The sequence below is a fragment of the Haliaeetus leucocephalus genome, unplaced genomic scaffold, assembly GCF_000737465.1.
Source record: "Haliaeetus leucocephalus isolate CR32 unplaced genomic scaffold, Haliaeetus_leucocephalus-4.0 Scaffold730, whole genome shotgun sequence".
Classification (NCBI taxonomy): domain Eukaryota; kingdom Metazoa; phylum Chordata; class Aves; order Accipitriformes; family Accipitridae; genus Haliaeetus; species Haliaeetus leucocephalus.
In genome coordinates, this window is record NW_010973166.1 from 3,437,793 (window position 1) to 3,447,997 (window position 10,205).

At 39.3% G+C, this 10,205-nt stretch overlaps 1 protein-coding gene across 1 annotated transcript; it reads left to right on the forward strand.

Moving 5' to 3' along the window:
• Window positions 1-288: 288 nt before the first annotated feature.
• RNF2 (ring finger protein 2) lies at window positions 289-5,999 on the forward strand. Its single transcript, XM_010580692.1, has 6 exons — window positions 289-406; window positions 772-932; window positions 2,128-2,343; window positions 3,201-3,473; window positions 4,614-4,785; window positions 5,735-5,999. The coding sequence occupies exons 1-6, from the start codon at window positions 320-322 to the stop codon at window positions 5,834-5,836; spliced, it is 1,011 nt and encodes a 336-aa protein (XP_010578994.1). The 5' UTR covers window positions 289-319; the 3' UTR covers window positions 5,837-5,999.
• Window positions 6,000-10,205: the final 4,206 nt, after the last annotated feature.

Below are 10,205 nucleotides of genomic sequence, written 5' to 3' on the forward strand. Positions count from 1 at the left end.
AGTATTATGGCCTTCAGTTCTGTCACTTTTGTTTAACAGCCCTAATTGATTTTTGCAAAGCGTTCATGGCTGACTGACTCCCTCAATTTTTCTGGAGCGCTACAGAGCACAGGCTTATCCACGTGTAACACAGTGGAGCCTGGTACTTGGATGAACAAGTGTTCCCCCCATACTTGTGCTGTGTTGTCACAGAGACCGCTGTGTCTGCCTGGCCCCAGGGACTCCACGCTCGCCAGAGAAGCCTGCTCGGGAGAGGAAGCTGGCTCCTGTAGCCAGGTGTACTTGAGTGTGCAATGTGTTTCTCTTCTTCTTCCCAGCCATGTCTCAAGCTGTGCAGACGAATGGGACGCAACCTTTAAGCAAAACATGGGAGCTCAGTTTGTACGAATTGCAAAGAACGCCTCAGGTAATACATGTTAAAGAGCTGGCCTTTATGGCAAGGCTTTTTTTAATACTTTTTAGTATTAAAAAGCTTGATGTTTTAAGATTTTCGTTTAGGAGTATTAACTGCCTATTCTAAATGATAGAGTACTTTTTAAAAAAAGCTTTCCAAAACAAAACCTCTCTCGCAATATTAAAAAAGAAGTATGTTTGATCTTCATTTCTTTTTTCCTTTCTTTAGCAGCATGGGTGTGTGTGCTTGATGTGGTTGTGTACCTGTCTTGTTTTGACTTTTTACTATGTTTCTCTTTAAAAGAATAGTAACCCATGCAGTCCCTGTGAGGAAGTTACTAAATTCTATTAAAGAACTTTTACTTTTTTTTATGCTAGGAAGCAATCACCGATGGCTTGGAAATAGTGGTGTCACCCAGGAGCCTGCACAGTGAACTGATGTGTCCCATCTGTTTGGATATGTTAAAAAACACCATGACAACAAAAGAATGTTTGCATCGCTTCTGTGCTGATTGTATCATTACAGCCCTCAGGAGTGGGTATGTAAATATTACTACAGGGAAAACGGATTTCACTTAAGATGAAAATGTGATCAGGGAAATCCTTTATGTCCTGGGTGTTGATGTGGAACAGTTACATGCCTGTGCACTGCAAGTTTCTGAATGTGTAACACATCTTTCATATTACATTCTTGTGTGGCCAGCCATCTGTGGCAGACCAGATCTGTTTTTTTCCTCATATGAAAAATCATCCCATAACTTTGTTTCCTGAAAGGACTTGAAAACCTCTTTTCTTTTTTCTTTTTGTTTTTCAATCCAGTAACAGCAAAACAAAAATACAGTACCTCACTTAAAAAAAATTAGTCTCATTTCCCTTATTCTTTCTTTTCCTAATAATAAATTGCAAATCGTGCGGCCTTTTAGCAGTAGTCCTGCTTCCAAGCTTCACTACTGGAACAACCTACACTAAATTACAAATAATTTTTCTTGTATTCTTCAGTTACAAGTTCATATTTTCCTAAAAGCAATAGACTTCTGAGGTAACCAACAGCAATTAAGTTAATGATGTATCTATTTCTGATAATGGCAATTACCTGTATTCAGAGGTCATGCTTAATTTTCTGTGCCTGCATAAATTCTGATGAGTAATTAGCAAAAATACATTAGAGGGAAAAAAGAAAACCATCAGGAGTAAAGACACCAGTGTTTCAGCTATTGAGGCCTCTTCCTCTTACAGGAAAAAAAAAGCGTGAACCTGACATTTTTGTTAAATGAAAACAAAATGGTAAGAAGGACAAGACTGTTTTTGTGTTCCCAGTAATTAGTGCTTGAACTATGGAATAGGTTCCTTAATCTTTGTTTTGTCCTGCGAGTGCTAGGAAGACTATGCCTTAATATAATTTCCACTGGACACGCATTTTTTTCTAGGTGAAAATCCATCCAGAGGGTTAAGGGAAGAACCGTTTTGCAGAGTGGAACTTTGAACTCTTCAGCATAAACAGTTTGCTGAAACATACTTAAAAAAAAAAAAAAATTAAGCAGGGAGATATATGTTTGGGATTTTTGTTTAAATATCTGGAACTACCTGATCTGTCAAAAGACAGAAGCCCCATTCCAGATTTACTATAAATATTGAATCTTGGTGAGCACTTTGACTAAGAATTGTAGCATTAGGGCAGACTTTTGTTATTGCCAGAGAGTTAGTATTGTTTTCTCCCTTCTTGTTTATGTCCAGCAACAAAGAATGTCCCACATGTCGTAAAAAGCTAGTTTCAAAAAGATCACTGAGACCAGATCCCAATTTTGATGCTCTGATCAGTAAAATTTATCCAAGCCGAGATGAATACGAAGCTCATCAGGAGAGAGTGCTAGCAAGAATCAGCAAGCACAATAACCAGCAAGCTTTAAGTCACAGCATTGAGGAAGGATTAAAGATTCAGGCTATGAACAGGTACGTAATCCACATAATTTGTCCACATGTAACCTTGTTTGCTTTAACACAAAAAATACACCGTCTGTCCTCACTCCCTGTATAGCCTGAGATTCCTCTTCTCTCCTCTGAATTCTGCCAAAATAATTTTTAACCTTTGGCAAAATAATTTTTAACCTTTTGTCTACTAATAGAAACCTCTGTATCACTCCCTGCAACTTCTGTGGCAGCCCGATGTAGGCGGCAGATTTCAGTTTAGCTTTACTAAATTATGGCTATCATGTCTTAGATAATAAACTGTAATACAATGAATCCTGTACCAACATATTGCCATGACATGCGAATAAATGCACATAATACCAGAATGTAGGTTTTAGTTGCAACTTTGTTCACAAGGCTGGAATATATCGTGTTTATACAGTAGTGAAATTCTGGGTGTGCATTTAAACTAAGAGAGCCAGCTGGGAAGGAGGCCTGAAACTTTATATTGTGGTGAAGCGTGGTGTGATTTATATTTTTAATCACATGTGGATTCATATTTAGATGAAAATAATGGTCTGAAATTGCCTGAAAAATAAAAATAACTGTATGAAGTTAAAAATTATCTTAAAACGTGTCTAAAAGGTGTTTGAGGGATAGGAAAAAAACCATAGTCTTGTCTATGAGTATCTTTTTATAAAAAAGAATGATTTTTTGTTTGTTTGTTTTTGTTTTAAACTTTAAATATCTCTGAAACATTTAGTGCTTGTGGGTGCATATGACTAACTTCTGGCATGATGGAGACCGGGAGAGGGAGGAGTTGTACAAGCATTGTGGGCCTGTGAATTGGGTGAATTCTGAATGTGGATTAGCATTTATTTCTACCTATTCCTGATCAGGTTACAGAGAGGCAAGAAACAACAGATTGAGAATGGCAGTGGAGCAGAAGATAACGGTGACAGTTCACACTGTAGCAATGCCTCAACACACAGCAATCAGGAAGCGGGGCCCAGTAATAAGAGGACCAAAACATCGGATGATTCTGGGCTAGAACTGGACAATAACAACACAACTGTGGCAATAGACCCTGTAATGGATGGTGCTAGTGAAATCGAATTAGTCTTCAGGCCTCATCCGACTCTCATGGAGAACGATGACAGTGCACAGACGAGGTAAATGGCTTCTATTCCTCTTTGTGTATTCTGCTGTTATTTTCTGATGCTTTTGTTTTCTGTCACTCCTTGGGGCTTTTTAAAATCAATTTACTTTGGTCATACCACATCCTGTTTAACCCATATACACTCTTTCCCTCTTTCCGTTGCAAGTCAGGTAGATGGTACTGCTCACGATTACCAAAAATACAGTAACAGTCTGTTTTAAGCCTTTGATCACAAATAAAGATGTTTTTAAGGGTTTCTAGCATTGCAGTTCACAGTAGATACTATGATGATGGTATAACATCAGCCCCTTTCTAGTTATTCTAAGATTCTTTGGGAATAAACAGCCTTGCTTAAGTGTCAGCAGTTTTCAGAGCAGCTTTGTGTCAGTGGGATTTGTAGGCTGGAAGCTTTTCCTGGCATTTTCCTTCACGATCAGCCCAAGCACAGACTGCAAATTTTGGATCACAGCAATGAGCAGTCTCATGGCGTTTCCTCAGATCTCTTCCTGGCTTTTTCTCCTGTTGAGACATCTCTCTGTAGTGTCTATAAATATAAGCTTCAGCCAGCTTTTCTTTTTGGTTTGGAATTGCAAGGCAGTTCTGGGGGTTGTTCTGAAAGGCAAAGAGAAAGCTAAGCTTCTGGGAGAGGCCTTTGCAGCATTTGTGTCAGCCTTTAATTCTTGCATGAAGAATTGAAGTGAGAACAGATAGTGAGACAATAAGGAAGAGTAACTTCAAGGAGATGCAGAGAGCGTTGTATGTATAGCTCTTGCACCTTACACCTTTCTGTCCGGGCTCTTCAGACTGTATCTATACTCCGAAGATACCAGCAGTTGTGAGTAGTTCTCAAAACCCCTTGACAACCTGTTATTAGGTTTTTCATTTCGAGCAGGTGACAGGGCAGTGCTGTCTTCTCTACAAAGAGCAAGAGGGCCTGTGGGAGAAGTGTCAAAAAGATGTAAGGGCACTTTGGAACAATGTAATTTGGTAAGCTGCTTGTATGTCTTGGGTGAAAGCAATTAATGTTCTTGTTTGTGAACTGTCTTTAAAGGCCTTTTCACACTTGATGCTTAATATTTGAGGGTGTTCCAGATGTCTTTTCCCTATACTGCAACTCAAACGTCTTTGATTATCTTTGTGGTTGTTGTCACAGATACATCAAGACCTCAGGCAATGCCACCGTTGATCACTTGTCCAAGTACTTAGCTGTGAGATTGGCTTTGGAGGAGCTTCGTAGCAAAGGAGAATCAAACCAGATGAACCTTGACACGGCCAGTGAGAAGCAGTATACTATTTACATTGCTACTGCCAATGGGCAGTTCACTGTAAGTACAACTTCTAAGGGTAAAACTGAGCATCAATACATCTTTGATACAGATTTGATTAAAATTCACTCAGCTGGACTTTTCCTGAGTTGGTGTAGGGGTAAAATTCATAGCACCAGGTTGTTTATTTAGAAGCCCATCAATTGCTTTTTAGGAAAATGTATACAACAAAAGCTTGGTTAGTAGAAAAGGAGGCATATAAATTACTTGGGAAAAATCCAGTGATGCCAGCAACTACTAGCTGACTTATGCCATTATTTTACAGTTGATATTGAAGAGGAAAAATATTACTTCATCTGAGAATCTTGTTTCAAAAGCAGATAGCTCTAGCACCAGGAAGCATCTATTGTAGGGTAGCATTTCTCCACTTCTGTGTAGGCTTCCAATATTCCACTATGAAACAGCTGTGAGTACACTTTTAGGGAAGAATCCCTCCTCTCGGTTGCTGACTTCAGAATATACGGATACAACAACAAGGCAGTATCACAATCAGAATGAACTCTGAGCCTGGTATTACACTTGGGCGTTTATCTGAATAAAGTAAGTCTTCTGGTTAAGAGATAGGCAGATGCTTTGCAGTGAGAGTCTATTTCAAACATGACTATAGACTGTGCCTTAGACAAAAGCAGAGATGCTTCTGGTGTAAATACACATCTACTACTCCTGCTGTTTGCAGAGAGGAAGGAGGAAAACTGAAGTTCACTTTATTTACAACTATATTCACTTTGCAAGAGTGTTTTTCGGTGCTGTTTTAGTGAGATCAGCAGGAGTTTGGAATAGCTTGCAGTGTTGTTTTTTGATGCCGAATGGTTAGCTAGTAACTTGCGCCACATTATTGGTGACTTCTTTAAAGTCAGTGCATTCCTCTGATTTAAGTAGTCTGTTTCTACAGTGCTACCCGTGCAAGCCATCAGATTTATTTAATTTCTGTTTTGGTGTTCTCTTCTAGGTATTAAATGGGTCATTTTCCTTGGAACTGGTCAGTGAGAAGTATTGGAAAGTGAACAAACCCATGGAACTTTACTATGCACCAACAAAGGAACATAAATAAGCTGTACTGGAAAACTGAGATGGGACTAACTCTTTTTATAGCTATGAATTCTTTAATATTAAAAGAAGGCACCACCATTATCTTTATGGACAATACATGTGATGCCTTCAGGTTCTCTCACTATACTTATTAATATGATTAGACAGTATTCTGGGTTGTATTTGATTTAGTCTTTGTTTTGGGTTTTTGGTTTTTCCCTAGGAGACTAAATTACCTTCTCCAGTACATTCCAGTGTTTGACATGCTTTTTTGTTCCTAATGCATGATAACTGAACAAGTGTTCCAGTTTGGAATGTCTTAATTTTGTCCAGGTAAATCTGGATTTCTAATACATTTGACACAGTTATAGTAGCCTCTGTGAAGTATTGAGCATTGGATGGCTAAGTCAGTCTATTCAATAGTAACATATGCCAAGGAATGTGTTAAATGTTGTAATTTGCTAATGGTTATCCATATAAAAGATTGGTAGAGAATTGATTTCTGATAGTCTTGCAGCTAGAGGTAATCTGATTCCCTGGAAGAGATCTGTTAGTCATTTTCTTGTGAAGAAACAGCTGTAGTGAGGAAACTGACACTTTAAATCCTTGCCCTTTACTGGGCTTAATACTTCAGTGCAAGGTAATTCATGAGATTGACTGAAATATTCATTAAAAAGTAAACAAAAAAACCCCCAAACAACCCACACCCATAACTCTTTCCTGTGTAGAACATGCCAATCTTGATGCACACTGCAGCTTCCCGCCTGGCCCCTGTTGCAGTGTTATCCTGTCCTCACGAGCTTAATTGAAGAAAATTTTCTGGAAGTTCTACAGCTCTACTCTGTTCCCTATAGTAACAGATTTTTATTGAGAATGTATTAGAATGTTCTGTAAAGAACTGTCCTGAAAACTTTTTTTTAAAGCAAATCCCCGAAATTCCAGCACGTGGACATAATGCAACATTGAAATGCTTTGCTTTATGGAATTTGTGCCACCCCAGCTGTGAGCTTATCCAGGCTTCAGTCTGAGTAGGGAGGACTTCAACTGTAAGCTGCTTGAAGATTGATTTTTTTTTTTTTTTTTTTTGCCATAGCTTTAACAAATGTGGCTTAGCACTTTGGAAGACAATTTTAGTACTTGACAAAGTTTACCATTTAGTGTCTTAAATTTAGGTTCAGGTTTTAAAACTTGGCAGTAGGCTGTTGTGTAACGTCCAGTAGCTACCGTTCATCTGCATGTTAAAACTCCTCTTCCCTCGCTCTGGACCTTGTCACTTAATGGGGGCTGCTTTATCTGTTAGCATTCCGTCTTATGGGAAATGTTACCATGAGAGATTTCCTTTGCTGTAAGACTGGCTGATGAAGCGTTCACCCATTCGCACCTGAAGCTAGAAGCGAAAAATGTTGCCGATAGGTGAGAAGTAATATACTTTAAACCATACAGTATTGTTCCTTCTTTGTCTTGCCCATAGTTAGACTGGTTTTGGCATGTGGTACGTAAGTATTCAGATGCTCGGGGATTCTCTTGGGAAGGAAGTACCCTTCCATCACTTCTGTCTTTCAAGCCTAGCACTTGTAAATACGTGTCCATTCCAACTGCTGTTTCAGATCAGCTTTATCCCGATGTGAAAACTGCACAGGCTTCTTTGAGTAACTTAATTATTTTCTCTTACTGGAAAAAACTTGGGGTTTTGTGACATGAAAAGCCCCAGAACACAGAAGGGGCAGTTTTTAAGGAAATACGTTATTCATGACTTTCTGGTGAAACGTTGCATTGTATAGATTAGTAGTGCATGTCCACTAAATATAATCTGGGGGATGAGGGAGCGGTGATTATAAATGCTTTAAAATTAATGGGGAAACTTCTAGATTAGTTGCAGGATACCTTCCCATTGTGATAGCTAAGGTAATGTCCAGTCCCTTAAGCAAGAGAGGTGTTTGTGAAGCTGAGCAGTCTGTCTAGGAGCTGTCTGTCACTTTGTCCCCAGTTCTTTAAAAAGCGTGGGAGAATGTGAAGCGCTTATTTTCATGTTGTAGTGAATTTACTGAATATTTATGTTCTTTAAATATTATATATATAATGTAGTTTGATTAAACCATTGATTGCACTGTGACTCTTTAGTGCTATAAACTATTTTATTTTCAAAATGACTTTACTCTTCCACCTTTTAAAGCCATGTTATTTTTTAAATACACGTGTTAGGTACAGATATGCCTAATAGCTCTAGTATCCAACTGAAGTCACCCTGAAATTCTCAAACTGACAATAAAAGCAAAAATGTTATCAACAACCTATTGGAAAGTCCAGTGCTGCTTCCTCTTATAATTCATAATGGAAACCCTTTGGACAGTTTTTGTTTGCTTGTTAGTTCTGCTGTGTTTGTGGTTGCCCAGAGGGGAAGGGTGAGGAGGTGCAGCTGACCTCCACTGGTGTTGATCTGAGTTGAGTCTGGCCCCCGAACACTGTTACATTCCGTTGGAACACATAGAGGAGTTCAGCTGGTTATGTGCCTTGAATGAGAAATGCAGAGGCAGGTAGAAGATAACTGCTCCTCCAGTGACCTGCTGTAGGGGCTGCTGTTCTAATCTGATCCTGTAGCCTGAGAAATGGGATGAAGGATTTTCACAGCACTCAGGTTAAACTCAGCAACTTGCGTTGTGTTTAACTGTGTATGAAGCAGCTTCAGCAGAAAACAGCATAAGGTAACTGCAACGAATCACTTGCATTGAGGTATGTTATTAAAAAAAGTGAAGTTCTGTTCCTTTCCTTGTTTTCTCTCTACAGTTATTACAACTTTCAACCAGAAGGATGCACTTGAAGTTAAGAGGGAATGCTTGTGTACACTAAGAGTAGGGTTTCTTGAGATGTACTAAACTTCAGCTCTCTGCGATTGCAGAAGGAGGTCCCCTTTCTGCCTGTGCTCCTGCTGCTCACTGTGCTGACACTAATTTTCACAGCCTTGTTTGGAACGGCCTTGACTCGCTTAAAAGCTTCCCTCAATCAGAGCTAAACAGAAAACACCCAGAGAACTTCTGTGCTCGTGGGCAGCCACTCTCTGCTGTATGCAATGGGTAGGTGGACATATCCTTCAGCTCAAAAGCATTAGAGATGCCACTGTACTACCCATACTGGTAACTAGATCATATCCTAAAACTTAATTTTCCACCATCCTTTGGTGTTTTGTCCTCCAGCATGCTGATCAGCTGATAACCTAATACTGATTTCAGTACCCTAATGGTTTCAGCAGTTATCAGTTTGATTTTCAGTTCAGCAGAAGCCACTTGCACTAACACCTTGATCCAACAAAGATTTGTTGCATGTTGAAGGTCTGTCATTAGCGATAGTGGCACAGAGTGCCTGGCAAAGTAATATGCCAACTATCAACTATAAAACTGGCTTGGGTTATGCTGTTATGCAAGGAGCGCTCTGCACTACTGTGTTTTGAAGCACAGCCAAGCAGACTGCTGTGTTCCCCAAACCCTGTTTCCATACAGCATGAGGACAACATATTAGTCATACCTTGTAGAACAACTGAGAAATAACAACAAGCCCCCAAACAACAGCCTTAAACCAACACTAGTGTTCTGTTAACTAATTATTGCAGGACTGAGACAACTATTGAACAGAAAGAATTCTGAGGCCTTAGTTACAAATAGCTCTTCTGCTGGTCACTTACAACAGGCAAAATGCCTTGTCCCAGATTATAATGGCTTCTGCCTATCTGACAGAGGAAAAAAGCCTGAATTGTATGGACAAGCCTGAACTTCACTTTCTCTGCCCCTCCTTGTGCACAGCTGCAAACACCAAGGAACAGTTGCTTTGACTTAGAAAAGATGCCTTCCATTACTTAGGAGGAGCTGTAAAAGTAATCAATCATCAGAAGTATTTCCTACAACAGGCTTCAGTTAAACTTTCTTTTTAGCCTACTTTATTGTAATTGGAACACTATTTTGCTCCAGTTAACCAACTTTATGACTGATTCCATCCCACTTACGTTAACACTGAAGGGAATAGTGTGTTATCTGCAAGCAAAGCCTTCCAACAGTTTCTCCACTTAAAAAAAATAAAGACTTAGTTCAAAACAACTCGGGAATACTAACTCTTCTTTCTCCTTGGCATTTATTTTTCCAATTTGATCCCAAGTTATCTTTGGAACAAAGAACCATAAGCACTACATTTTTGAAGGGAACTTAGTTTGTTGCTGTATCACTGAAGTGCAATCTATTATCCCTTTAGTGGTCTCCTCTTTTAATTAGGACAGAATGAAAATAACTCCTTACCAAAGCAGTCCTGAATTTAAGATGGTGTAAGAGGCAGTAACTTAATTCTGGCCTGATAGGAGCTTAGGAAGTTTTGCATCATCAGGAGCATATCAGTCCTGTTACTCTTGG